The sequence below is a fragment of the Sphaerodactylus townsendi genome, linkage group LG01 (genome assembly GCF_021028975.2).
Source record: "Sphaerodactylus townsendi isolate TG3544 linkage group LG01, MPM_Stown_v2.3, whole genome shotgun sequence".
Lineage (NCBI taxonomy): Eukaryota > Metazoa > Chordata > Lepidosauria > Squamata > Sphaerodactylidae > Sphaerodactylus > Sphaerodactylus townsendi.
Window position 1 is genome coordinate 111,957,179 of NC_059425.1, and position 26,058 is coordinate 111,983,236.

Consider the following 26,058-nt stretch of genomic DNA (forward strand, 5'->3'; position numbering starts at 1 on the left):
AATACAAGGTATGTTTGGAGGTCGTTTGCCATTGCCTGCCTCTGCATCACATCCCTGGTATTCCTTGGAGGTCTGCCATCCAAATATTTCCCAGGATCAATCCTGGTTAGCTTCTGAGATCTTACAAGATCAGTCTAGCCTGGGCTACCAAGGTCAGGGCACACTGCTGAGATACTAATGCTTAAAATAGTACTTGAATGCTGCATTTCTTGTAACTCCCATTCTGTTTAACAATTACATTTTTTACCTGTTGATCAGAAATAACCATCTGACAATCTTTGTCTCCATTGTTTCTTGTTATTGTCACCATTTTTGCTGGATTTGGAGATGCTTTGTGTGTTGGATTAATAAATCAACAGCAGCAGATGTAGACTTTGGTGCAGAAAGCAATAATATGTTTCACTGTTTTGAGTTTGTTAAATCAGAATATAAGTTGGTGTTAGGAATGTTTGGAATTTAGCCTTAATTCAGTTTGCTCTGATACGTTCCTTTAAGTAAATACCAGGCTGCATTCTGCTTGGGATTGAGTTGCTTGGCCTGTAAATTCTGAATCTGATAGAATGCCCTGTTGAGGGAATTTGTATGTAGCAGACAAACAGTAAGCAAATAGTGATAAATGAGTTTATTCAGATAGAAAAAGAAATGAAGGGTAGCAAGGGAAAGACCCCCTAGTACTGGAACTCATGGACTGTGTGCATGACTGCCATGATATTAAGAAAAAAATGTGGGTGAAAAGTAAATACTTTTTTGATTTTCCTTAATGCAGCCTCAAATTTTAAGACCATTACAAAAGTTTTTTTTCTTCTATTAGGTGGTTGCACTTTTGAGGATGGCCCAGGGCCCTGTGATTACCATCAAGACCCATATGATGATTTTGACTGGGTTCATATAAGTGCTCAAGAGCCCCACTACTTGCCACCTGAGATGCCTCCAGGTAAGAGTTGCTGAAATAGCTGAACAATCAGAGTAACATTATTTCCTGGGAAGGAGGATGGCTTACTTTTTTTAAACTTGAGGGACTTTTTTTAAACTTGAGGGATGCAGTCTGTTGAGCCATAGATTGCTGTTGTTCAACTGCAGTCTGCTGTCAAGGAGTAAGCAAGTTTTGGGGCAAGTGCATATTCTATCTGTGTTAACTGGAGCAAAGTAAACACTTGCTTAAAAATGTCTAACGTTGCATACATAATCAATATGAAGTTCTATGATTTTTGTACCAAATCAACATAAATTAATATGATGATGATGATGATGAGTGTTTTCTCCATTTATACTCCACCTGTGTTCCTAATGAGTTTTTAGATCTGTTTAAAATATTCTTCTATTCTCCATTTTAAAATACAATAAAATATTAAGATCCTCATGCTCTCAAAAGCCAAACGAAACCTGAGATTAAGTAGACAAGGTGCTGGATTCAAATTAAACTTGATGCTGACACTGATAAGGGCTTGCCTATGTAAGTTTTTAATGTACACCAGCGGTATAGCTTCAGAAAATGGCACCCAGGGCTAGCACTGAAATTGTTCTCCCCTTCACCCAGACTGTGCTGCCCAGAAATCTACTTAATGGGGGTAACTCTCAGGAAAGTGTTCTTGGTCATGCACACATTTGCCCTTGGATTAATAGTACAACTCTAAGGTTGCTTTGTTACTTGGGAGTAAATTCAACTGAAATCAGCAGGACTTATTTCTGAGTAAACATGGATGAGATTAGAGTGTATGTATGCTAGATGATCACACAACTGCACAGTGAGATTCTGCCTTAGTGCCACATTCCCAAGCAAGCATGCATATGACTAGAGTGGACTTGTACAAGAATAACATGCAAATTTAGAATTACTTTGAAAGCATTCCAATAGTTTTGTGCTCATTAATCCTCATTTTCAGTGTTATAAAGATCAATTGGTGCGATTTGCAAACATTTATACCATTCTCACTGTCAGCTAAATTCTTTTAAAAATAAATATTGGTTGCTAACCACAAATACCCTTTCTGTCTCCTAAAATCCAGTTCAAAGTAGTTACACAAAAGTAACTATGACCTTGAAACATCACAGAAAAACACTAAAAATTCTACATCAATTTATTGTCGAAGGCTACAATTATACATCAGTTGTTTTTCTTTTAGGTAAAGACTAGGTGGAAATCATTTTCCAAATGCAATGTAAAATATACACACTATTATTTATTTATTTACTTTTAGAAACCAATGGTTTTGCTCATTTGTAGAGAATATTTGTCACTGATGTAAGAACTGGAAATGCCTAACAATTTTTTAATATTAAAATGACAAGGGAACATTTTCTCTTCTTTGGGATATCAAATTTTTGCCATATAAAATACAATTCAGCTGAATATGACACACTGTAAAGCAGGCTATGAAGATTCAAGTTATGTGGACAACATTAAACAGTATACCATAGCAACCTGGTTCACAAGATGATTCTTTTCTATAGATTTCTTTACAAACTTTATAAACATTAAGGATTGCAAGATGTTCCTGTTTTCTTTCCCATTTATAAAGACTTTAGGCATTACAGATTTTTTTTTACAGACCACCTGAGATCTTATTAATAGTTGGTTACAATGTGAAGTTTTATCATCTATTTCTTCCTCTTTTCTGATTGGGGCTTTTAAAAAATGCCCCACTAACAACTGTTTTGGAAACCCCTGTAAAGCCTCCCCCAAAGAAGCTCACTGAGTGATCTTGGATCAGTTGCGCATTCTCAGCCTAACTTATTTGATAAAATAGAGGGCCTTGGGCACCCACTGGACTGGAAAGAAAGGTTGGATATAAATTAAGTAAATTAAGTAAATAAAGGGTTGTTGTACTGTTGTTATGCCAATAAAGGCTTGCTGAAATATTAAAGTAAATAAAGGGGAACCTTATGAAATTGAGAGGTGCCTCAAGTTGTTTCCCACCTCCCCTGTGCTTCCTGGGGACACACAATTCTACAGTTTGCACACACTCAGAGAGCCTCTGGATCACACCAGTGATGTGCAAAAAGTGATGTAGTCTTTCCCCCTGGCTTACCAGACCAAAGTAGTATCTTTCTGTGCACCTCAGCCTGCGAGTTAGGCAAGGGGCTGGGGGTACCTGCCAGGAGAGAGGAGGTAAGAGCTGGAGGGGTGGCTGCTGAGGGCACTCCTGGCCTTCCACACCCATGGGACTCCCTCCCTACCTGGGGCTCTCTCTGCCTGGGCCTTAGACCTCCTGGCCAACCCCTGTGCTTTTGGTTGTCAGCCACTTTGCAAAGGGATGGCATGTCCAGCCACTCAGGGGTGCTCTGCTGCTTTCACTTCCTAATCCAGGGTAAACTTTGACCTTCTGGTGTCAGGCCCAGCTCCTCCCCTTTCTTCTGGGTGGGAGATGGTGACCAGCCGAATGTGCCCCCGCATGACCCACGGGAGTGGCAGTTTGGGGCTTCCACTCCTCCTCCTCATTATTATTCGTATGTGTACAGCATCAGTGGTGTAGTGGTTAAAAGCAGGTGCGCTCTAATCTGGAAGAACCGGGTGTGATTCCCCATTCTGCCACTTGAGCTGTAGAGGCTTTTTTGGGGAACTAGATTAGCCTGTGCACTTCCAACACATGCTAGCTGGGTGACCTTGGGCTAGTCACAGCTTTTTGGAGCTCTCTCAGCCCCACTCACCTCATAGGGTATTGTGGTGGGGGAGGGAAAGGAGATTGTAAGCCCCTTTGCAGTGGCGTATCTGCCTAGGGATAAGGGGGTCAAATGTCCCCGGGCGCCCTTTTGTGGGGGGCGCAAACATTGCAGGCTCGTTTGTGTGTATTTTGAATTTTGTAGTGTTTTTTCAGTGTTTTGCCTGCAGGGGGTGCTGGGTTTTGGCTAGCAGCACCAGAAGTTCAGGGATTCTTTGACAGACTACCAATGGGAGCTAATAGAAGATGGGGGCTACACCTTTGGGAGTCCATACCTTTGGACCTCCTGAACCAAACATCACCAAACCTGGGTGGTATCATCAGGAGAGTCTCTTACTGATATCATCCAGGTTTTGTGAAGTTTGGTCCATGGGGTCCAAAACTATGGTCTCCCAAAAGGGGTGCCCCATACCCCATTGTTTCCAGTGGGAGCTAATAGGAGATTTGGGCTACATCTTTGAGGGTCCATAACTTTGGGTTCCCTGAACCAAACTTCACCAAACGTGGGTGGTATCATCAGGAGAGCCTCCTAAAAATACCCTGAAATTTTGGTGCTGCTAGCTTAACAATTACACCTCTGACAGCAGGTACCCCTCAAATTTCTCCAGATTCTCCTTTTAAATCCACCCCCTTCAGCATGAGTTTAAAGGCAGAATCTGAGGTCCCCAGTTTAAACATGGAAAGTGATGTTGTTTCCAGGTTGGGGAGAATCTACTCCAAAACATCATCACTTTCAATGTTGTTTTAACTGGGGACCCCAGATTCTCCCTTTAAGGTGGATTTAAAAGAAGAACCTGGGCTCCTTAGTTTAAACACCATTGAAAGTGATGCTGTGTGGGGTGGATTCCACTTGAGGTGTTTTGTGAGAGATGATGCTGACATTTATTTGGTAAATGTTTTGCTGGGGGTGATTTGTGAGAGATTTACATGATTAATACCCACTTTCACTGGCTTGGAGCTGTTTCTCAGGCTAACAACATGCCTCATAGGGTTGGTGTGAGGTCAAAATTAGGAAAGATAGTTGGTGGGGAGAGAGCCATGTATGTTTTTCTGGGGGTGGAGGGTGATTTGTGAGATATTATACTGACAAATCACTCCCCACCCCCAGCAAAACATACATGGCTCTCTCCCCACCAACTCTGTTTCCTAATTACCAAATTATGTAGGGTGGTGAGAACCACAAAGGATTGTGAAGAGTCTGAGTGGACCTTTATAAATTAGGTGAGCGGGCTAAGAAATGGCAAATGCAGTTCAACGTAGCAAAATGTAAAGTGATGCACATAGGGGCAAAAAAATCCAAACTTCACATACACGCTACAGGGGTCAGTGCTATCAGTCACAGACCAGGAAAGGGATTTAAGCATCCTAGTTGATAGTTCCATGGGAATGTCGACTCAATGCACGGCAGCTGTGAAAAAGGCAAACTCTATGCCGGGGATAATTAGGAAAGGAATTGAGAATAAAACTGCAAAGATTGTCATGCCCTTATATAAAGCAGTGGTGCGACGGCACTTGGAGTACTGTGTTCAGTTCTGGCTGCCACATCTCAAAAGGATATCGAAGAGATAGAAAAAGTCCAGAGAAGGGCAATGAGGATGATTGAGGGATTGGAGCACCTTCCTTATGAGGAGAGGCTGCAGCGTTTGGGACTCTTTAGTTTGGAGAGGAGACGTCTGAGGGGGGATATGATTTAAGTGTATAAAAGAATGCATGGGTTAGAAAATGTTGACAGAGATAAATTTTTCTCTCTCACAATACTAAAACTAGGGGGCATACATTGAAAATGCAGGGGGGAAGAATTAGGACTAATAAAAGGAAACACTTCTTCATGCAACGTGTGATTGGTGTTTGGAATATGCTGCCACAGGAGGTGGTGATGGCCACTAACCTGGATAGCTTTAAAAAGAGCTTGGACAGATTTATGGAGGAGAAGTCGATCTATGGCTACCAATCTTGATCCTCCTTGATCTGAGATTGCAAATGCCTTAGCAGACCAGGTGCTCGGGAGCAGCAGCAGCAGCAGCAAAAGGCCATTTCTTTCACATTGTGCTTGTGAGCTCCCCAAGGCATTTGGTGGGCCACTGTGAGTAGTAGAGTGCTGGACTAGATGGACTCTGGTCTGATCCAGCTGGCTCTTTCTTATGTTCTTATGTTGTTTGGTAAATGTTTTGCTGGGGGTGATTTGTGAGAGATTTACATGCTTAATACCCACTTGCACTGTCTTGAAGCTGTTTCTCAGGCTAACAACGTACCTCATAGGGTTGGTGTGAAGACAAAATTAGGAAAGAGTTGGTGGGGAGAGAGCTATGTATGTTTTGCTGGGGATGGGAGGTGTTTTGTGAGCTGGTGTATTGTTTGGTCATGGTGGGGGAGGGTGGCTGCCCATATCGGGGGGGGGCGCCAAACTCAGGTTTTGTCCCCAGGCTCCAGTTTGCCTAGATACGCCTCTGCCCCTTTGAGTCTCCTTACAGAAAGGGGTGTTATCATGAAAGCAAGCCTGGGAGAGCCACGCTTGTTTCATTAAAACCTGGGTTCTTTTCTCCAATAACTCCAACCAGCTGAGGTCTCAACGATTTTTATTGAAAAACAGAAAACAAAGAAATAAAACATGATTGCAGTTAAGGGACTGCTTAGCTGGTTATGTCCCTTTTGGTTCTTTGTCCCCGTTCTGGGAACCCATGGCCCAGAGATGTTTCTCTGACCACGTCTCAAGATGGAATTCCAAAACCTTTGTTTTCCCCTTCCCAGGAAAACTCTGTTTAGGCCATGAGGTAACTTAGGCCTTTGAAGTTGCATCCTAGCACCTCTGCATAGTTTCCTGTCCTCCCTCCAGGAGATCAAAAGGCAAAGATGCTTTTCACAGTCATGTGTGATTTTGCTAGTTTTACAGTACTATTCCATCACAGGTGTGTATAAATCCAAACTCTTCTTCTTATGATCCTTAGATTCTTTTGCCATTAATCATTATGTGTGTTGAGTTGGCATTTCAGTTTCAGTTCCGTTTGGGCTGTTCAGTGCTGGCATGCTGACTCTGTATGCTGATTGGGTAACTTGAATGATGAAGTACAGTACTTACAGAAGAGATTGTTTGACAGCTACCCTCACAACTCTTCTGCCAGCCAGAATAATAGGTTAAAATACTTTAAAAATAAAATACAAAGTACAGTGCAAATGAAGCTGTAAGATTGCATGTTTCAAAAATGTTAATGGGTCCTTTGAACATACAGGAAAAACCAGTTATGTGATTTTCCTTGATCTGTTAACTTTCAGTCAGATATAATTGTGCCACCAGGAATCCTGTGAACAAACTTGATTGAATCAAAAGGAAGTTGAGCAACTTTTCTTTGGATTGATGGCTTGACCTAAATTCTCGTATTTTAGAGTGAGGGAGCAAAAATAATGAAATTTTAGTTATGCTTTTAAGTGCAATTGTGTGCTATCTTATTCTAGTATAAGTAGTAATTAGTTTTCTAATATTCCTAGTGAATACATATTGTATTTTCAAAATACACAGAATTATTTAATTTTTTAAAATGTGTTAATAGGAACAAATTCATTTAATCTAAGAATAAGTGATGAATGAGGACAGCATACAAATTATTTATCTTCCCGTTGTACCCCATTTAGTTCGTTTGCTAGCATGTTTTTTCCACCACTCCTTTCCATACTCCTTTAGTTGATGATTTGTATATGTTGAGTTATAGCTGTGAGTTAAGTAGCAAAATAAGCTAATAACTTATGTGTAATAATAGATCCAGACTATACATGCGAAATATTAAGTACAGTTATTCAAACTATCTACATATGCCATCACTTTTAAATATTAAAATAGGAACAACAGATCTCTCATTTGAGCAACCAACAAGAGATTCCAAAAGAGGTCAGCGTTTGGTAATACAAAATATTTGAATAAATATTTATGTTCTTGTACATCAATACATCTGTTCTTCAGTAGTTCCTTTTTAAGCAGTTGGGTTTAAAAATAAGATTCAGCTGAAATGGTTTCCTGGTTAAAAGAAAAGGCTGAAATTCCACCATGCAGTGTATGAGTTACTAGTAAAATAAAGTATCTTCGGTCTTTCCATCAGCTGGGAATATCAGAAGGGTTCTGATTTATGGAAACGTTTCCATTGTTAATTACTACTGTGGACAAGATAATGAATAACTGAAGAAGTACAGTGTAGATGACCTTGCCTGTTCACCTTTGATGAACAGCTTAATCGGTGCTTTCTAGTCAGAATTATCTGCCAAGTGAAATGAATTCTTCTGAAATTCAAGAACATATTTCAATTAATAGAGTATTGAATAATTAATCATGCCAAAAGAGGAAATAAGTTTGAAGCTACTTTATTTGTATGTCTGATCAACCTGTGTCTGTTTTGAGGGGAGAAAAAAGATCTTTTTACTTTAAAATAAGACTAGCCTGCTCACAATCTCTTTTACTTTTTCATCTATTTTCCATAAATAATTTTTAAAGTGGGTGCATTCTGATTTTTTTGTAATTAGCAACTATGTTTGCACAATTACATCACTACAGTTGATAATGATTGAATGCTACAGTGTACTTTCCTTGTTAACCAATAACATTTTTAGCATTCAATATCCCTTGCAAGCTGCCTGAATTTTTTCCACACCCAGCACCCAAATTTAACAAAGGAAAATAACTGTCCTCATTTAAAGGTAAACAGGCAAGGGATTTATTATGTCATAAAGAGACCTTTTACTTATAGTGCAGAAAACACACATTCTATTTAGTCATAAAATATTGAGCATGTTTTTAACTGTTGTGCAACATCAAAATTCCCTTTCAAGAATTTCAAAATTTAGTACACTCTCTAAGCCAACTCATAAAACTGAAATTTTAAGTTAGTTGGACTTTATTTGCTCATTAATTAGGTACAACTGGAGTCCTGGGTTGGATTATAATTCAGTACATACTAAGAATTTGTGCATGCAGTGAGACTGAAGTCTTCAGACTCAGAGGTTTTTTGAGCCTACCTGAAAAGAAGAAACAATAACATTTGGAACATCTTCAGCTGAAACCAAAGATAAGGGAGGCCGGTTGATCTGCTTAACTGTTGCTGCTTCATCCATGTGAAATATAGAGCTTGGTGTCATCTGCATTTTGCTGACACCCAATACCAAAGTTCTGGACAGTCTCTTCGTGTCAGGTCAGGCAGGAAAGAGTGAAACCATTGTGGAAGAAAGTTTATCATACTCTGAGAAATCTAATTGATTCCTCTTTTTTATTTCGTAGTCTGACCTGATGAAGAGTTCTGGGGAAATTAAGAGCTTGAATATTTTGTATCACTGGGTTGGTCCTTATGAAATGTATTACATGGATGTTCTCACAGTTCGCAGTATTTTAGTTAAAATGGGTCACGTGATCAAGCAGTTAAAGAAAAATAGATTATATGGAATGTCATGGGAACAGTGTTTTTACTATTGAGTATCATTTTTTTAAAATATAGAAAACATTTATTAGGAAATTAATGCAAAGTCCAGGAAAGTTGGATAGCTAATTTGAATAAAAGTTCAGCCTAGTGTTCTACTACAACCACTATTACCAACATTTCTGTTCATACAAACACTGCATAGTAAACAGAAAACAATAAACAAATTTGCGGGGAAAATGATATATATTGGGTACCTGAAAACATTTTTGTTTTCAGAAGTAAAATTGTGTGTATGCACAATGTTTGAGAGTTGTAAACTGCTGCATCCTATGCTACCTTAGTTTGTGTATATCATTGACAAAGCTGGTTTCCTTGGTAATGTATTGTCATTAAACACATACTATATTAATTATTGCCAAAATATTTAATTTAATTTAAACAAAGAAAATTTTGTTGAAAATTTTATATATGCCTATAGTATACATACAAATATTATCTGATACTGTTGATTATCATAAAAAATTCATACTACACTAGCGGGCCCAGCCACGCGTTGCTGTGGCAATTGTCCTTCTCATCACAGTCTGCAACCCACACAGATGTCCATGCAGGTCCAATGATTCCCAGCATAGCCTTTTGGGATGGTCAAATGGAATCCCTCTTTCCCTTTTCAATGCACATTGTTATATGATGCTGTATTGTTTTTTTTAGTATAAGGTAACCCTTCCCATTCCACAATGGAACTGTCCAGAGTGCAAATCCCGCTGTCCATGGGGGTGGTTGACACACACAGTCCTGGCTTGGGTAAGGCAGAACTGGGGCAAGCAGGCAATCCCAGTCAGGCAGCAGAGGCAGGGTGGTGAGGTGCTGAGATCGAGGCCAGCTCCCTGGGTTCTTAAAAAGCCATGTGCAAAAGAAGCGGAGCTGGTAGTGTAGTTTTGCCCCCACCCGGCGGATTTTCTTAGAAGAAAACGGCAAACTCCAGCTCGCTTTTAGTAAAAGAGAGCTGTGGTGAATATGGGTGAGGAAGTGGGTAAGTGGTGTTTGGATGTGAGGGAGGGCAGAGTGAGGTGTGTGAGGATGAGCTGGATGTGTATTGTGTGGTAGCAGTGGGTGAGGCACAGAGAGTGAAAGTTACCTGCATATGAGGGGGGCAAAGTGTGTATGTGTCCCACTTCTACTCGTATTACCTGACAGTATTACCTATTTACTGTTTTTATTGCTCATCTCTGCCCATCTGCACGAACATTCTAAGTCCTCAGGCCACAGACAGACAGGCTGCATGAACATTCTAAGGGTAACAGTTAAACAGAGGCAGCTTCATGGCCTGGTGTGCCAGGAAAAAGATGTTTTACCTGGCTCAGGTATGGACTTTCGGCGGTTTGAACGTCCGAGTACCTGCCAGCAACAGGGAGAGACGTCCTGTGAAAATTTGGGGGCGATCCGTCCAGCAGCTTTTGAGGGACACCATCAGGGACAAACACACTGTTAGATTTTTATATATATAGATAATTTGAATAAGTACTTTCATTTCATTCATTCTGAAAGGAGGGTGAAAAGCCTTTTCATGCTGCATTTTTAAAGAGAAACCTTCCGTTAAGAAGCATTTTGTTCATTCTGAACGGGAGAATAGTTCATGGGAATTTGAGTGCTCCCCCAAATTTCCTGTTTTTATTGTAAAAAAAAAGGTCCTAAAAAAACTTACTGCAGGATTAGGACTTTTTTTTCCTGGGCTGTTACATCCCTAGTCTCATTGATCTTTTTGTTTTATAGCCACCACTGTTCATCTGAGAAACTTCCTTAGAAATTTACTATCCTGTTTCCTGCCACATACCCTGAAGTTGAAAGTAGAATGTAGAATAATTCAGACTATCTGTTAAATTTCTTCAGTGTTTTCGCTGATTGTGTTGAAAACAAGGCCTAATTCATAGATGCTTTGCAATGTTAAGGGAAATGATAGCTGCTAGTAAGATAGACATAATCCCTTCAGAATTTGCAATATTTGTAATAACACCTAGATCATGGCACTTTGATCTAGGTGAGGGGTTCATAACCTTGTTGAGCCTGTGGGCATCTTTAAGAATTTTGACATAGCATGGTAGGCACAGCCACAAAAGGGCTGCTACAAAATTATTTTTTTTTAATGTCACAGCTGCCAGTTCTTTATTTGGTTGTTGGCTTTTCATTACAATTTGAGTCTCACCCAGAGGTCTAGGATGTACTGTGGCAGTAAAGAAGGGCAAGATCACTGAGAGTGACAGCATATAAATGCCTGATGGCCAACTAATCAAGTGAATCAAAAGGAAGCTTCTAAATACCTGGGCATTTTGCAGCTGGATATCATCAAGCACAGGCAAGTGAAGACTGTGGTCAGCAGAGAATACACCCGGAGGGTTAGGAAAATGTTGAACTCCAAATTAAATGTCGGGAATACTATTAAGGCCATCAACACCTGGGCCATACCCAGCATCAGGTACACCACCAGAATCATAAACTGGACACAGGCTAATTTGGATGCATTGGATAGAAAAACTTGGACGCTTATGACACTGCACCATGCCTTACACCCACGTAGTGATATGGATAGATTATACCTTCCCCGGAGATCAGGTGGCAGAGGGTTACTGCAAGAAAAGCAAGTAGTGGGAGTGGAGAAAAATGCACTGGGCAATTAAGTGAATGAAAGTCATGAATAGGCATTGATTGCAGTGAAGAACAGACATTTACTGAAATGTGGTTAACACGAGGACTGAAAACTGGCACAACAAAGCATTGCACAGCCATGGAGATGATCAAGGACAAGGTGGACAATGAAAAGACCTGGCTGTGGTTAACATCTGAAAAAGGAAACTGAATTCCTGATGTTAGCTGCTCAAGAGCAAGCCACGAGAACAAATCCAATCAAGGCCATAATTGAAAAATTCTTGGATGATGCAAAGTGAAGATTGTGCAAGGAAGATGAAGAAACTGTAGATCATGTACTCAACTGCTGCAAAAAGATCACCCAGGCTGAATACAGAGGCACAACTCAATGGCCAAGATGATCCACTTAGGACAACATTAGGACAGCTAAAAACTGGTGGGCACATTGTCCTGAGAAAGTCAAAGTGAGAAGGTCAAGATCCTGTGGGACTTCAGCATCCAAACAAAGTATTGGCACATAATACACCAGACATCACAGTGATTGAGGACAAGAAAGTGAACATCATTGACATAGCAGTACCTGGTGACAACAGTGTCATTGAAAAAGAACATGAGAAGATCACTAAATACCTCAATCTTCAAACTGACATACAGCAAGTATGGCACCAGTTGAGTTAATCCGAGTTATAATTGGCAACCTGGGCGCCATTCTGAAAACCCTAGGGCAGCACTTGAAACATCTTCAAATCACCAAAATCAACATTGGTCAGATTCAGAAGGCAGCCTTGCTGAGATCTATCTGTACGAATACTATGCCGAAACATTACAATGTCCTAGGCCTCTGGGTGAGGCTCAAATGGTCATGAAAGGCCAACAACCAGCTAAAGAACTGGCAGTTGTGATATTAGACAAATTAAATAATAATAATAATTTATGCAAGAATTACAACATTAGGACAGCCAAAAACTGGTGGGCACATTGTCCAGAGAAAGTCACAGAAAATGAGAAGGTCAAGATCTTGTGGGACTTTTGAATCCAAATGTTGCAAGCTTTTAAAGATTTGATATTTTGAAACACAGGTCCACATTGTGCCTGAGTCGTAAATAAAATAAAATTTATGAAGAAAACATTGTGCCCATCCTCACAGACTTATTTAAGTTTAATTCTCTTATTTTTCATGTGCTCTTTGACTTGGAGCTTCTCTTTGCATGCCCTTCATTGTTCTGCTGCACCATATCTGTTTCAGGTATCTTACTTGCTGCCTTGCAGTGACTTCCATAGAAGACAGGAGGATGCAGTTCTGCCTGAAGGGGTTATAAGATAAGGGTGAGAGTGATGTAAGTTTTTCCTCAAAAAAAAACACGCTCTTGTCTTCTACAAGACATTTTAAATTGCAGAGGCTATCTTTGTCCTTTTTAGCAGTAGTTGCTCAGTTCATTCTCTGTCTCTGCAGAGTTAATTTTCTGCTCAAGCCTGACTAATTGAAAATATGCTTGATAGGAAACCTAGGTTAAAGCCATGATACATATTTAAGGTTAGGACAGTTTTGATCTCTCTGCTCAAGCAGTTTGTAAGCAGTACCTAAGATTCTATACAAAAAAATAAACCCATATATATCATAAAACTGCTAGGTTTTCTTAACTTTTTTATTTTTACCAAATTAATGTTACTTTAAGCACATGCTAGTAGAAAATGAGATGGCTAATATAATAAGAGGCCATGAAATTTAGAAGTGTACTTGTTTGGATAAACCTGGTTATATTATTAGACCAATTGGTGAGGAAGACTTTACCACATATTTGTGGTAGAATATGTGGCTAAATGGTTATGTGTAAAAAAACAATTGGTTTTTTGGGAACTCTGATATTATAAGTAAAAGTCCTGGTTCTCTTAAGTTGAGTTGCATATTTCACTAGAAGGTAGTACCACAGTAAAATACAGTGGAATGGTTGAATTTAAAATCCTAAAACCTCAGTTAAAACTTTTGAAACATTGATCTGTTTAATAGCTGTTGGTGCAGGAGACAATGTTTTGTACTTTCATGACTATAACTTCCCACAAACTTATTGTTTAAGTCTACTGATGATAATGAGAAATATTCAAAGTCTGTAGTTCTTTGCTAACTTTATAGTTTTCTAGCATAAAGCATTATGCATCGAGTAAATTTCTCTCTAGTCCTGGGTATTCATTGCTAAGTGATCTTACTAGATGTTGAGATTAGCTTTGTGGTTGCAAATATTTGATAAAATTGGCATGCTGCTGTTCATTTTGATGTGCGTGTCTATGGCCGCTCTTCATGGCCCCAAAACAGCGCCCTAGGGATGATAAAAACACAGTACCTGGGACGCTGTTCGCACAGCTGCTGCAGCGCAGCAGTGTCGTTCTCATCCCCCAAATGGTGCAAAAACGCTGTTTACAAAACATGCTCCATGAGCATGTTTTTTGAAAAGCGGCGTCTTCCCGCTGGCATGGTGCAAAGGTCACCAGCATGAGAGCACCGCTTTCAGGTGCTGCCTATTTGCATGTGTTGTTTACCTTGTCTCCACCCACTATTTTAAGGTATGGTCTGTCACATGGAGGCACCTTAGGATGCGTTAGTAATTGAAATTCCAGACTGTTTAATAGTTATCTTCAGAACTGGTTTCTTCTTAATTGAAGGAGCTTGTTAGATCAGGACAAATATTCATCTAGTTCAGCAGCCAGCAGTTAGCCATTTGTTCACGGACACATGACAAGCAAGTCAGTAAGATTCTGGAAACTTACCTCCCATCCATTAACAGTGTGTGAATTCTTGTAACACAGTATTCTTTCTGAAACTGCAACATTGCGTGATGGGTATGGGTTCCCTTTAACAGTTTACTATCCTTGCTGCTTGCACATGAACACATTTGTATGCCTGCTCTTTTGCTACTTTGTAATACTTGTGGGAAGTAGAGAGGTGATGGTAGCAGAATGGGAGCATTGAATATTCCAGTGTACATCCTGTTGGTTGGTTCTCAGTATTGAAGCTATTATATGGAAGTTGCTTCATTTCATAAGACATAAGATCTGGATAGGGGTTGTGTTTGAATGATTTTTTAACAAGCTATACTCATTCACAAAAGCTCATTTTAATTTACAACATCTTATAAGCAACCATGGCTGTTCAATGTATGGATGGAATTCCTGTATGGACGGGAAAATTTGCCCTTCTTCTGCCCCATTACTTTGGTTTTTCAGAGCTTTGAGATGTACTAAACACCCAAACTTGCTGGTTTTTTTAATTTGGTAGTGTATCTTTTAAAAAGTCAGGATAACGGATTGTATCATCTTGTGCTTTATTTGTTCTGTAGTTGTTCTGTAGTTGTGCATTGTTGTGTAGTTGTGATACTAAGTGCCTTGTTAGTAGAAGAAATAGACTCTCTCAATCAAAATAAATCTCCAGGGCTGACTAAGCTACTTTTTCAATCATATTAAAACCTGGTTCTGGTGGGTTTTCCGGGCTGTGTGGCCGTGGTCTGGTGGATTTTGTTCCTAACGTTTCACCTGCATCTGTAGCTGGCATCTTCAGAGGTGTATCACAGAGAAAAGACGTGTTTCCTCTTTTTGAGTTAGTTGTTGAATCAATGCTTCATGGTGTCATGTTGCAGTTCTCTACACCTGGTATATTCAATTCTTTGAAGATTGAACCCCAACCAATTAAAACAAACAAACAAACAAACAAATGAGGCATTAAATAGGCAAGGGGTGAGCTCAATGACATGATAAAATGGTGCTATTGTATATTTAGGAGTAACAACAATGGCCTTTATCGGGCACAATAAAAAAAGCAAAAAAAATTGCAAAACAGATGTGCGTGAATAAAGAAAAAAAAATTACAAGTGAGAAAAAAAAACATGATTAGAAATTACTGATCTCAAGAATGAAATTTGCAACATTCTCACCCAAAAGTGCATCAACAGAACCATTCGAGATATGGAATGTTATAACATTCTTGCCATTGGGAATGCAAAAAAAAAATAGAGTTCATATATTTCATCCGGTGAATCTCATCATATTTGGGGCATACAAACAGAGTAGAATGGTCAAGGTTTCACAGTAACCAAATCACAAGAACAAACTCCTTTAGAACATTCCACATTTTGTGATCTCCCATCCAAAAGGGCTGATGGTAACACATTACATCGCAGGTAGCCCAGACTCTCCTCTGGGTGCTAATCAAGATGTGAGCATGCTGGCACCCACTACATGGAATTAACAATGGGCAGGAGTTAGGGTTAGGCTAGGAGTTTTACACAGTATCAGAAATTTAAAGAAACATACTTTGTTTTTTGTAACAAGAGAGTTAGTCTTGGGTGTAGAGGATTGATTGGTATAAAAAACTCCAGGCGTGGCTAGAGATCTCCTGATTTACAACTGGTCTTCAGATGACAGAAATCATTCCTCTCAAGGAAATTATGGCTCTCTCGAGGGAAGCTCTCTATGGCAGAATAGCTTGAGGTCCCTTCTGTCCTCCACAAACCCTCACACCCTATTAGGATCTGCCCTTTAAACTCCAGGAATTTCATTAACCGCTGGTAACCTACAACAGAGCCACCTTATTCAGTGGATACAGTCATTAGAGCCTGTTACCTTGGCAGCTTGTGGGGGGTCCTTCACATCGTCCACAGATTCTCCTAAAGCTCAAAATAAAACAAAAGTTTATCAATCCACACTTCTTCTCCTCATATAGTATAATATCGCAGCAGGGCCAAATATGAGTGGTACTCTGAGTGAGGCTGCAAAAAATCCATTTTGTAGTGGTTGCCTCTGCATGAACACTTTCTTCAGTGTTACAGAAGTACTTCCTAAAGATTACAATGTCAGTGGTTATCTCCAATCTAGCTAACTGTGCTAAGTAAAGACTATGATGAATACTTAACAGAGATTTCAATGGGCTGAGCATCAAATTCAATGTAATCATAATTTTAACTATTATTATTGTTGTTGTTGTTGTTGTTGTTTGATGATAGGTCACTACCCCCAAAGGGCTCCTCGAGTATGCTCACAATACAGCTGTTCCAATAACAGCACATAAAAAACATAACTAAAACTAACCACATTAAAACAAATACAGCAGCAGTTTCTAAAATTTAAATAACAAAGTTAAAAGCAAGCAAGATTAAAGACACAGGTTGTCTTGTCTTGTGTTTACAATGACTTGCAGTTACACATTTTCAATGGAAGGGAAAACATTGTCTTCTGTGCCACAGATCCTTTCGCACACCACAAATTAAATGTATTGAGGATGTTCAAATAAGCATTTTGGGAAAGAACTCTACACAGCTTCCCCAAGATGTCTTCGATGTTTTATTTCTGCTCAACCTGGGTTTTTTTAGAAAATGTTAAACTATGAACTTGTTTCTCCATGACGGGTCGCAGATGTTTCGCTTATTGTGCGGAGAGCAGTGCAGTCACCATCTTGTTTTTTTCCAGCCCAACTTCTAACAGTACTTACTTTCATTTTCCCCACAGCTCACACCTGACATTTTCTCCTGCTTGTGATTCTTCCTGCTGCCCACCATTGCTGAAGGTTTCCCTCGAGGTTTCCTCTGGCTGAAGCTCATCTGCCTGAGATTTCACTTATAAGGCAGGAGGTCCAAATCTGGCACTTCAGATATCTCATGGACTACACTTTCCCCACAGGTCACACCTGACATTCTCCTGCTTGTGATCTCTTCCTGCTGCCCACCATTTGCTGAAGGTTTCCTCGAGGTTTCCCTCTGGTTGAAGCTCATCTGCCTTATTCATATACCTTATACTCAGGGTGTCCAATTCTGGCACTTCAGATGTTTGTGGGACTATAATTCTATCAGCCCACACTGATGGGAATTGTGGTCCACAAACATCTGAAGCAATTGTGAATTGACACTTCGATAGTAGGCAGTGTATATGAATAAGTTTGGACGGTGATCCTACGTTTTTTCCATTTTTTTTATTTTCAGGAGACATCTTTTAGCTATAATGACTTCGTGATGCACTCTGCAATATGTGCACATTTTGAGTCATCATAGTTTCAAAGATGTCTCTATTGAAAAAAAAAAAAAAAAAAAACAAAACAAAAAAAAAGAAAAACGCATTAATATGTGCGGGATCACTCAGTCTAAATTAACTTTATTCATATAATTTATGCAGCAAACCGTAGCAGATGAGCTGGGTAGGCAGAGGAATTCTCTGAGGGAACCTTCACCAAATGGCGAAGGCATGAGAGAATCACAAGCAAGACAAAAGGCCAGGCCGAGCTGCCGGGAAAACAGAAGTGAGAGCTAAGGGTGGGGAGGCGAAAAGAACCATGTTCTGGCAATGCTTTTTTTTTGGGGGGGGGGGGGGGGTCTGTTATGCTGACAAAAAAGAGGCCAAAATAGTTCTTTTAAAACATCTGCAAGATGTTTTATTTATGCTGTGCAGAAAGGACTACTGCAAATGCGCCAAGTCTGTTTCTACGAAAACCACAAAGTCAAGATCTGAATTCCTTTGTTCAAAGATGAAGGCTTAACGTGGGGCCACCCGAAAGCCACATGGACCAGATTAATAGAAAGCTGTTCAACATGGAGTTTAAGGTTCAACTGAGGTTTGTTATTTATCCTGGGGCAATATGGGGTTGCCAACTCCGCGTAAGCCTGAGATCTTTGGGGTTTCATAATAGCTCTATAGGCATAGACTATCATCTGAGAAAAATGGCCACTTTCAAAGGAGGACTGTATTGCATTCTATCCTATCATTGAAGTCTGTCCTTTCGCTTCTTCAATACCTTTTGAAGTCCCTCCTCCTCAAGACCCTTCCTCCTCACAGGCTTTACCCTTAAAATTCCAGATATTTACCAACCCAGAGCTGAAATCCAGATGTTGCAGAGGCTTGCCTCTTCCCATCTCTGCAGCCAAGTCTAGGCTTGTCCCATGAAGAAAAAAAGCAGTTTTTTTTGTCAACCCTAGTAAGCATGTTCTCTCTTGAACCTTGTAATTTTACCTGTGGGGAAAATGACATATTAACAAAGACCTTTAGTCAGCCTCCTCACTCACCTTCCACATCTGGGACCAGAAGACAAAATTGCAGTTGCCATTCAAGAGAGAAGCTCCCCATCCACCACGGATTACCAGATGTTCTCTTAAATACCACCCTGCACCCTTTCATTTGCAAGGGGAGATTAACTCAGCTTGACTTCCGCCTTTCTCCTCAAAAAAGAACTAGGCAAGAGAAGGCCCAGCCCGAGGAGATTGCCACAGTCAGTCTTCCACGCGATGACTCACTCGGATGTCTTTCCCTTTGGCTGTCAATGTTTTGCCCATCGTAGGTGAGTAAATGAGCTGTTATGATGCCAGGCCTCTGCTGCAATCAGGTGAAGGTAGCGCAGCCGTGCCCTATGAGATCATTCAAGGCCGGGTCAACTTCAGGAACGATATTTTGGAGACACACACTCTGATGGCTGTTATATAGAGAGGACCGCGACTGTAATTATTAGAGAATGAGTCAAAAGCTGGTTGGAGAAGAAATAACTCCTTTGCACAGTCCTATACTATTCCATGCAGAGAACTCGCCAAAATTAAACATACCCAGGGCCAATAGGAATTAAATTGTTCCAATAACTCTGCCTGTAAGCAAACACCTTTGGCTGTGACTGCTAAGACCTCAGATACTGAAAATGCGGAGCAAATAATTTGCACCGTGAACAAGATTGAAAATGGGACTGAATCACCAGGGTGAAGAATAAAGGCCATTTTTGCATGTGCCTATGTAGCTCTGTATCCTGTGGGTTCTGTGGTGCAGACCTTGGAATGAGTGCGCAACAATAAATTTTAAAAACAAAATGGTTTACTTTCTTAACATATAACCTCAACATTTAACATCACACTTCAAGGTCCTACCAGGTTGCATTAAGTCCTTTATATTGGACAGTCTACTGATACTGCTAAGTCCAATTCTTCTTTGCAAGTGGGCTTACCCTTGAAGACTCCAAGGGCTTTGATGAACAGGGTTCAACAGGATGAAGGTTTCCAGGAGAACTCCTCACCCATTACAACCACACAAAACCCCTTGAAACAATAAACTACAAATATTTACAACATAAAGCAAAAATAAACAACTACTTCCCAGTAGTTCCCAGCAACATGCAGTTACCTTTAACAAGATGTTAAGGGCTTATAGAAATCAAGGTCCGAAATCTGGTAGCCTTGTCTCCTCCTCAACTACATGAGTCCCGCCTTCCTGGCTGCTGGAGCCCCACCCTTCTGGGTCAACCCATTCTTGGAGCATGGAGGTTACACCTACTTGAGATCACTCGAGGAATTCCAGAGTCGTGATGCAGAGGACAATGGCAAACCACCCTGAACTCCTTTCAGGTTGCTGTAATTAAGCAGCAACTTTATAGCACTTTCCAACACTACTCTTTAGGTTTGAGGCAAACACACATCTTGAAAGGCATTAATGATGTTGGGTCAGAGGCATTACACAAGTGGAGAGATGAAGTCCTGGCCCCAAAAAAAAGACTGAGATCAGAGTTAATGAAATTTCGCAACCATTCATATGATTCTTTCCCAGCCTATGGAAATGTCTTCCAGCTTAGTGGGTCTTCAGGGGAAGAGTCAACAAAATAGAGAAAGTCTTCTAAGATGAAGTAGATATGTAAAATTTCCAGAAATTTCCAAGCCATTGTGGATAAAGCGTAATTGGGGAGGGGGGGGGAATTAAAACATATGCAATGCTTAGTTTTCTATCAAACACATTTCGTTGTTTCCAACAACCTAAAAAACATCAAGACGAAGCTGGTTTTATACATTGCTTTTTTTCACCTTTAATAATGAGACTCAAAAGGGCTTACAATCAACTTCCCGTCCTTTTCCCCAAGAACAGACACCTTGTGAGATGATGGGGCTGAGAGTTCGAGAGAACTGTGGCTGGCCCAAGGTCACCCAGCAGGCTTCACGTGGAAGAGTGGAGAACAAACCCATTTCACCATATTAGAGTCTGCTGCTTATGTGGAGGAGTGGGGGAATCAAACCAGGTTCTCTAGATTAGAGTCTGCTGCTCAAGGGATAAGGGAGTCAAATGCAGTTCTCCAGGATTAGCTGGCCCATTGCCTGCGGTGTAGGAATCAAACCCAGGTTAGAGTTTGCTGCTCTTAATCACCACACTGGCTCTCTACGTACAATTATTACGTATAACTGATAGGAAACTGCACTCTACAAGATCAAACTGCTGTTGCCCAGAGAACTTTAACGCGACTCCAGACATATCCGTAGTTTTCGCTGCGGATGGCAGAAAAGGAACAGTGTAGATACAAAGGTAGGGTTGCTAACCTCCAGGTGAGGTCTGAGCACTCTGAATTATAACTGATCTCCAGATGGCAGAGATCATTTCCGTAGAAAATGGCAACTTTAGAAAGCAAACTCTATGGAATACTGTCAATTCAAGTTGAAATCCCTCCCCAGTTTTTCCCAAACCGATACCACCTCAAACCAATAATACTGAAAGATTTGAGGCCAACTTCAAGCCTAAAACAAGGACTGTATATATATAGGGATACAAGGCAATGAGGCATAAGCAGTTAGTTTGAGCATAATTTCAATAGATACTCTATAAACCGCTCATAAAGATTATTCATAAAGATATATTGTGATTTTCATTTAACTGATATAAAGGTAATAAACAAACATATAATGAGAGCATGTCATAAATATTGTCCATGAGGCAATTAAACCTGCAATAGTCATTGTGTTCCAGTCAGTTGAAAGAGTCAGTATTCCAATATTCAATGAATCAAAATATTAAGATGAGTTGTGGTAGTAGACAGCAACGGCTCCAGCAAGTGATGAAGAAACTACGTATGCATAGCAGCCACATTCGCAGAGAACCACCCTCAAACCTCCAGACTTTGCCAGAAGGAAGGTTTCCCTCTTCTCTGGGGAGGGTGGCAACTCTTGAAAAGGCGAGTGAGTCAGCAATGCAGGTAAAATGGCATTTCTGGCGCTGATTCATCCAATGTAAAGGAACACTAACCAACCTTTCCTGCAGGTTGAAGATTTCCAGCCCAGCCAACCATGCCTCGCTTGAATCAAGAGGCTAAGGCGACAAATGTTTCATGGTTTCAAAGGCCAACTGGATTTACTAGCAATTTAAGTTTCTGGGTCGATGATCGAAAACAGATGATTCACGGAGGACTCGACACCCATAATCCTTTGACACTTCTGAACTGTAAAAAGGTCATCTTCTGAGAGATGACATTTAATCCAGCCTCTTGTTCTAGATAATTTATTGTTGTGGGCGAGCCTGGCGGCCAGCTTGGCAGGAAGCGCACAGTAAACAGAACGAGGGAGAACGCACTGCCTGGAAGCTCCTTGAATGAGGAATGGATCGCAGACAAGCTGTAGCAGGGCCTCAACCAGTTGAATCGGCTGCTCTTAACATTTCCTCCTCCTTTGGATCTGCAGACATTTCTCTGCTTGGTGAAAAGCTCTGCTGGTTGATACTTTGAAGCTGAAACTGCTGGCTTTTGGAGAAAATGCTAACCCTGTGTCCGGCCCCTGCCTACCAGCAGGAGACTGGTGGGGGGTGGTAGGGATTGCTAAGTCCAGGTTGAGAAACTCCTGAGATCTGTGTGGGAGCCTGGGAATGGGGGTACAATGAGGTACAATGCCACAGAGTCGAAGTTCACCCTCCTGGTGTCCTTTTACCGCCTGTGCTATAGAGTATGTTCACCTACTGCATCTGTGTATGGCTCCCCAGCTGCACAGTGGCAGATAGGAAGGCCCAAAGGGTGATCACTGCACAGAGGATTATCGGCTGCCCTCTCCTCCTTGGAAGAACTCTCTTTATAATTCCCTCAAGCTTCCAAAGAAAGCCCAAGTAAAATATTCGGAGAGATCCGCCTCATCCGTTACTAATTCTCTTTGAACTGTTACCATCCGCAGACGCATACAGGTCTATCAAAATCCAGGGACAAAGAGGCTTAGAGACAGCTTCTACTCTAGAGCTGTGGCTATCAGAGCTCTCTATCATAAGATAAAGTCTTATATTAATTTTGCTCCCTTAAGATGCTAATATGTCTTATTTTCAGGATGTCTTATTTTTTCTGTGTTCTGTCTGTCGGGCATGCTTCCAAACAAAAAACTTTGCTATGTCTTACTTTCGGGATGCCTTATATTTCTCGCGACTTCAGCAAAACTCGACTATGTCTTATTTTAGGGGATGTCTTATATTCAGGGAAACAGGGTATTATGAACTCCGCGGGCTTCATGTTGATGTATTTGGGGGGGGGGTGTAGGGATGGGTGGAGGAAGGAAAGTGAGGATGGGTATGAGTCTGAAATTGTGTGCAGACGAGGAATGCTGCTGTAAATGCCAAAGTGCACAATGACAATGCTTATGTTTATGCTTACGCTTATGCAAAGCATCTATTTTCTTTAGGGCATGGTCATGGGCCTGTTGGAATAGTTTAATTTCTGCATGCCTGGACACTGGGGGTTGCTGTGACATCACTTAACTGTGATGTTGCTCTCTTGTTTGCCCTCCGGTCTGGGCCAGAGACCGCCCCACTAACTTCCTTTCTTCCCCATGCTAGCCTCACTTGCTCTATGAAGCCTTTGAACCGAAAGCAAGATGGTCAATGGCAGCCTGCTCAGTGGGGCCTTTACACTGCAGCATTCTCTCACCCTCCACACACGCGGATGGCTAAGAAGGTGCCCACTCTTGTCATAGGGAAAGTAATCTCTTTAGTCTAGGGTTCTTTCTATTTTACTTCTTTCTTGGAACAAAAGTTGTGAACTGAAGATGGCTGAATAAATGTAAGTTTTACCTTTACATTTATGTCTCTGGAGAAGTTTCATGGACTGCATTCACACACACTACTGGGCATATCCACACTCTAAACGAAATCAACATGGCAGCAGAGATTGATGGTTATTTTGAAGCCCAGATATTTTGTGTGCTGGAGCAATTTTTTCTCTCTTGCATGGCTTAGCAGCCACTGCCTTGCTTCTTGTGTTTTTCTTGCTCACCTGGCTCTAACAGGCCAGTGAGTAACAAAGGCCAGACAGCCCGAAGGCTTGCTTCCTCTTCTTGTGTGTGTGTGACTCATTGAGATTTCAGAGAGTTTCTTTGCATTAAAATGGCTCAGCTGTGAAGGCACTTTGAGAAGCTTACAAGCCTGAATTTTAACTCATGTAATTTGCCAGAATTCAATCCCAAATAAAGGAAGAGGGCATAGGTTTTGTTTTAACTACATCAAAACCAAACAGTGGAATGAAGAGACTAGATGGCAAAGAGCAGATGAAAAAGGCCATGAATGTAGTCTGTTAGTACTCACAAACTCACAACTGGTGTATGTTAAAGGACAAGATTCTGCCAAAGACATGCTAGAAGCATTAAAAGGGTCTTTGGAGCAAGACAGAAATAGCAAAGTGAGTTTATTTAAACAACTATTTTCAATCAAATTACAAGAAAATGGAGATGCTGATTGCCATATAGAGAAATTGCTGAATCTGATTGATAAGTTAGCAACCACTGGCACAGTTCTGAGGAAGAACTGAAAAATTGGACTGCTTTGGGCTCATTGCCTGGAGAAATATTCATAACTTTTGTGTCTACTGTAAATGGCAAGACTGCACATTTGAGGAAATTCTAGGACTAACTAGGGTCTGAATTTCTCGCAAGCAGCAAGAGTATCCGAGAGCAGAGAGGGAAGAATGGCTCAAGTTACAAGCCCAAGAAGCCAGAGGCAGGGCGGAACTAAATCATTTGGATACAGAAATCCAATCCCACAGGGAAAGGAGGAGCTCACCCATCTGTTTCTGCAAGTGCATTAAACCCGTCACCTCCAGAGGGAAGTGTCGATGCAATAAGAATGCTGAGACTGGCAGCAAGCCACCCTACCGCCATTCACACAGACAGTGCTGGATTTTACTCCCAAAAATTCGCCTCAACTTTTGCACAACCCATGATATAAACTAATGAAAAATATAAGCCTTGGATTATTGATAGTGGTGCCGGTACATGGCTTCAGATGTTGCTTTGTTCAATGAATTAGATAGAGATGCTGGATGCAATGTGTATTTATCCAATGGAAAACAGATTCCAGTGAATGGAAAGGGCAAAGCTACTTTACAATGCCAACTGAATGATACGGGAATTGAGATTTTCAGGCAGAAAAATGTCCTGTATATTCCAGACTACGCTAATCTGATCAGCCCCGCCACCACCAGAAAGTGCTGATCAAGGTTCACTTTGAGAATAATGTCTGCACTATCTCGCGGATGGTGAGCTACATTCCACAGGTACCCTACAAATGGAGTCTTTGAACTGACTGTGAGGAACCACAAGCCTGCACAGCCAAGATAACTTCTACCCAGCAGTCTTGGCTCTGGCATAGAGGTTTGCCCAATCGTGATAAAGAGGCCATCCTGAAGCTGAAAAGCAAGGACTTGGTAACAGGTATTTGCATAAAAGACTGTCCCAATGATAACCAATTGTGTGATTGTTGTTTAAGAGGAAAGGGAATCCAGGCCTTCATTCCCAGCTAAAGCCAAAGATGCTCTTAAAGCAGCCTCTTGATCTAATTCACTCTGATCTATGTGGACCAATCAAACCAGCATCAACTGGTAATAACACCTATCTGTTGTCTCTTTATTGATGACTACCGAGATACACTGTGTGTTATTTTGCTAAAAAGAAAAAGTCTCAGACTGAACAGAAACTAAGAGATCATGTTGCTATGGTATCTAATGTTTAATAGAACCCAAGTGTTTTCAAACAGATGAGGAGGAGAATACAATCTCCATATCTATAAACAATTCTTTGAGGGAACATGGGATCCAACACAGACTTACTGTAGCCCATTCGGGCCAGAACAAAATGGAATTCCGAAAAGAAGAAATCGCTATATAATGGACATGATTCGCATGCTCATTGATTCAGGCCTTCCCGCAAGCACTGGGAGAGGCAGCAATGACTGCAGTTTACCTTACAAAATAGATTGCCAACCAAAGCCACAGAAGCAACTCCATATGAGTTATGGCATGGCAGGAAACCAAATCGTAGAACACATCAGAGTCTTTGGATGTAAAGCTTATGCCTCTACATACCAAAAAAGAAAAGAGATCCAAGCTAGACCCTACTATGCAAGCAGGTATATGGGTTATTCTCCAGAAAGTAAAGGATACAGGATTTTTGATCCAGAAACTAACCAAATTACTATGCGCGCAGAGTTGTGCAGTTTGACGAGCTTAATTCAGAGATGGCAAGCCTGCTGTGATGGATGACCATTCAGAGGGAGATGGCTATAATACCAGCTGGATCCTACATCGCCCAGAGTCCCAGGATGACATCACCGCAGATGCCAGCAAATGCTCAACC

General features: G+C 40.9%; 1 protein-coding gene across 18 annotated transcripts in view; it reads left to right on the forward strand.

Moving 5' to 3' along the window:
• Nucleotides 1-26,058, forward strand: part of PTPRK (protein tyrosine phosphatase receptor type K) — a 482,195-nt gene that overhangs the window by 114,379 nt on the left and 341,758 nt on the right. For all 18 annotated transcript variants that reach the window (XM_048491075.1, XM_048490937.1, XM_048490928.1 and 15 more), the window contains exon 2: nucleotides 812-934. In XM_048491075.1, coding sequence (XP_048347032.1) covers nucleotides 812-934 — 123 coding nt within the window. The remainder of the gene's footprint in view (nucleotides 1-811; nucleotides 935-26,058) is intronic.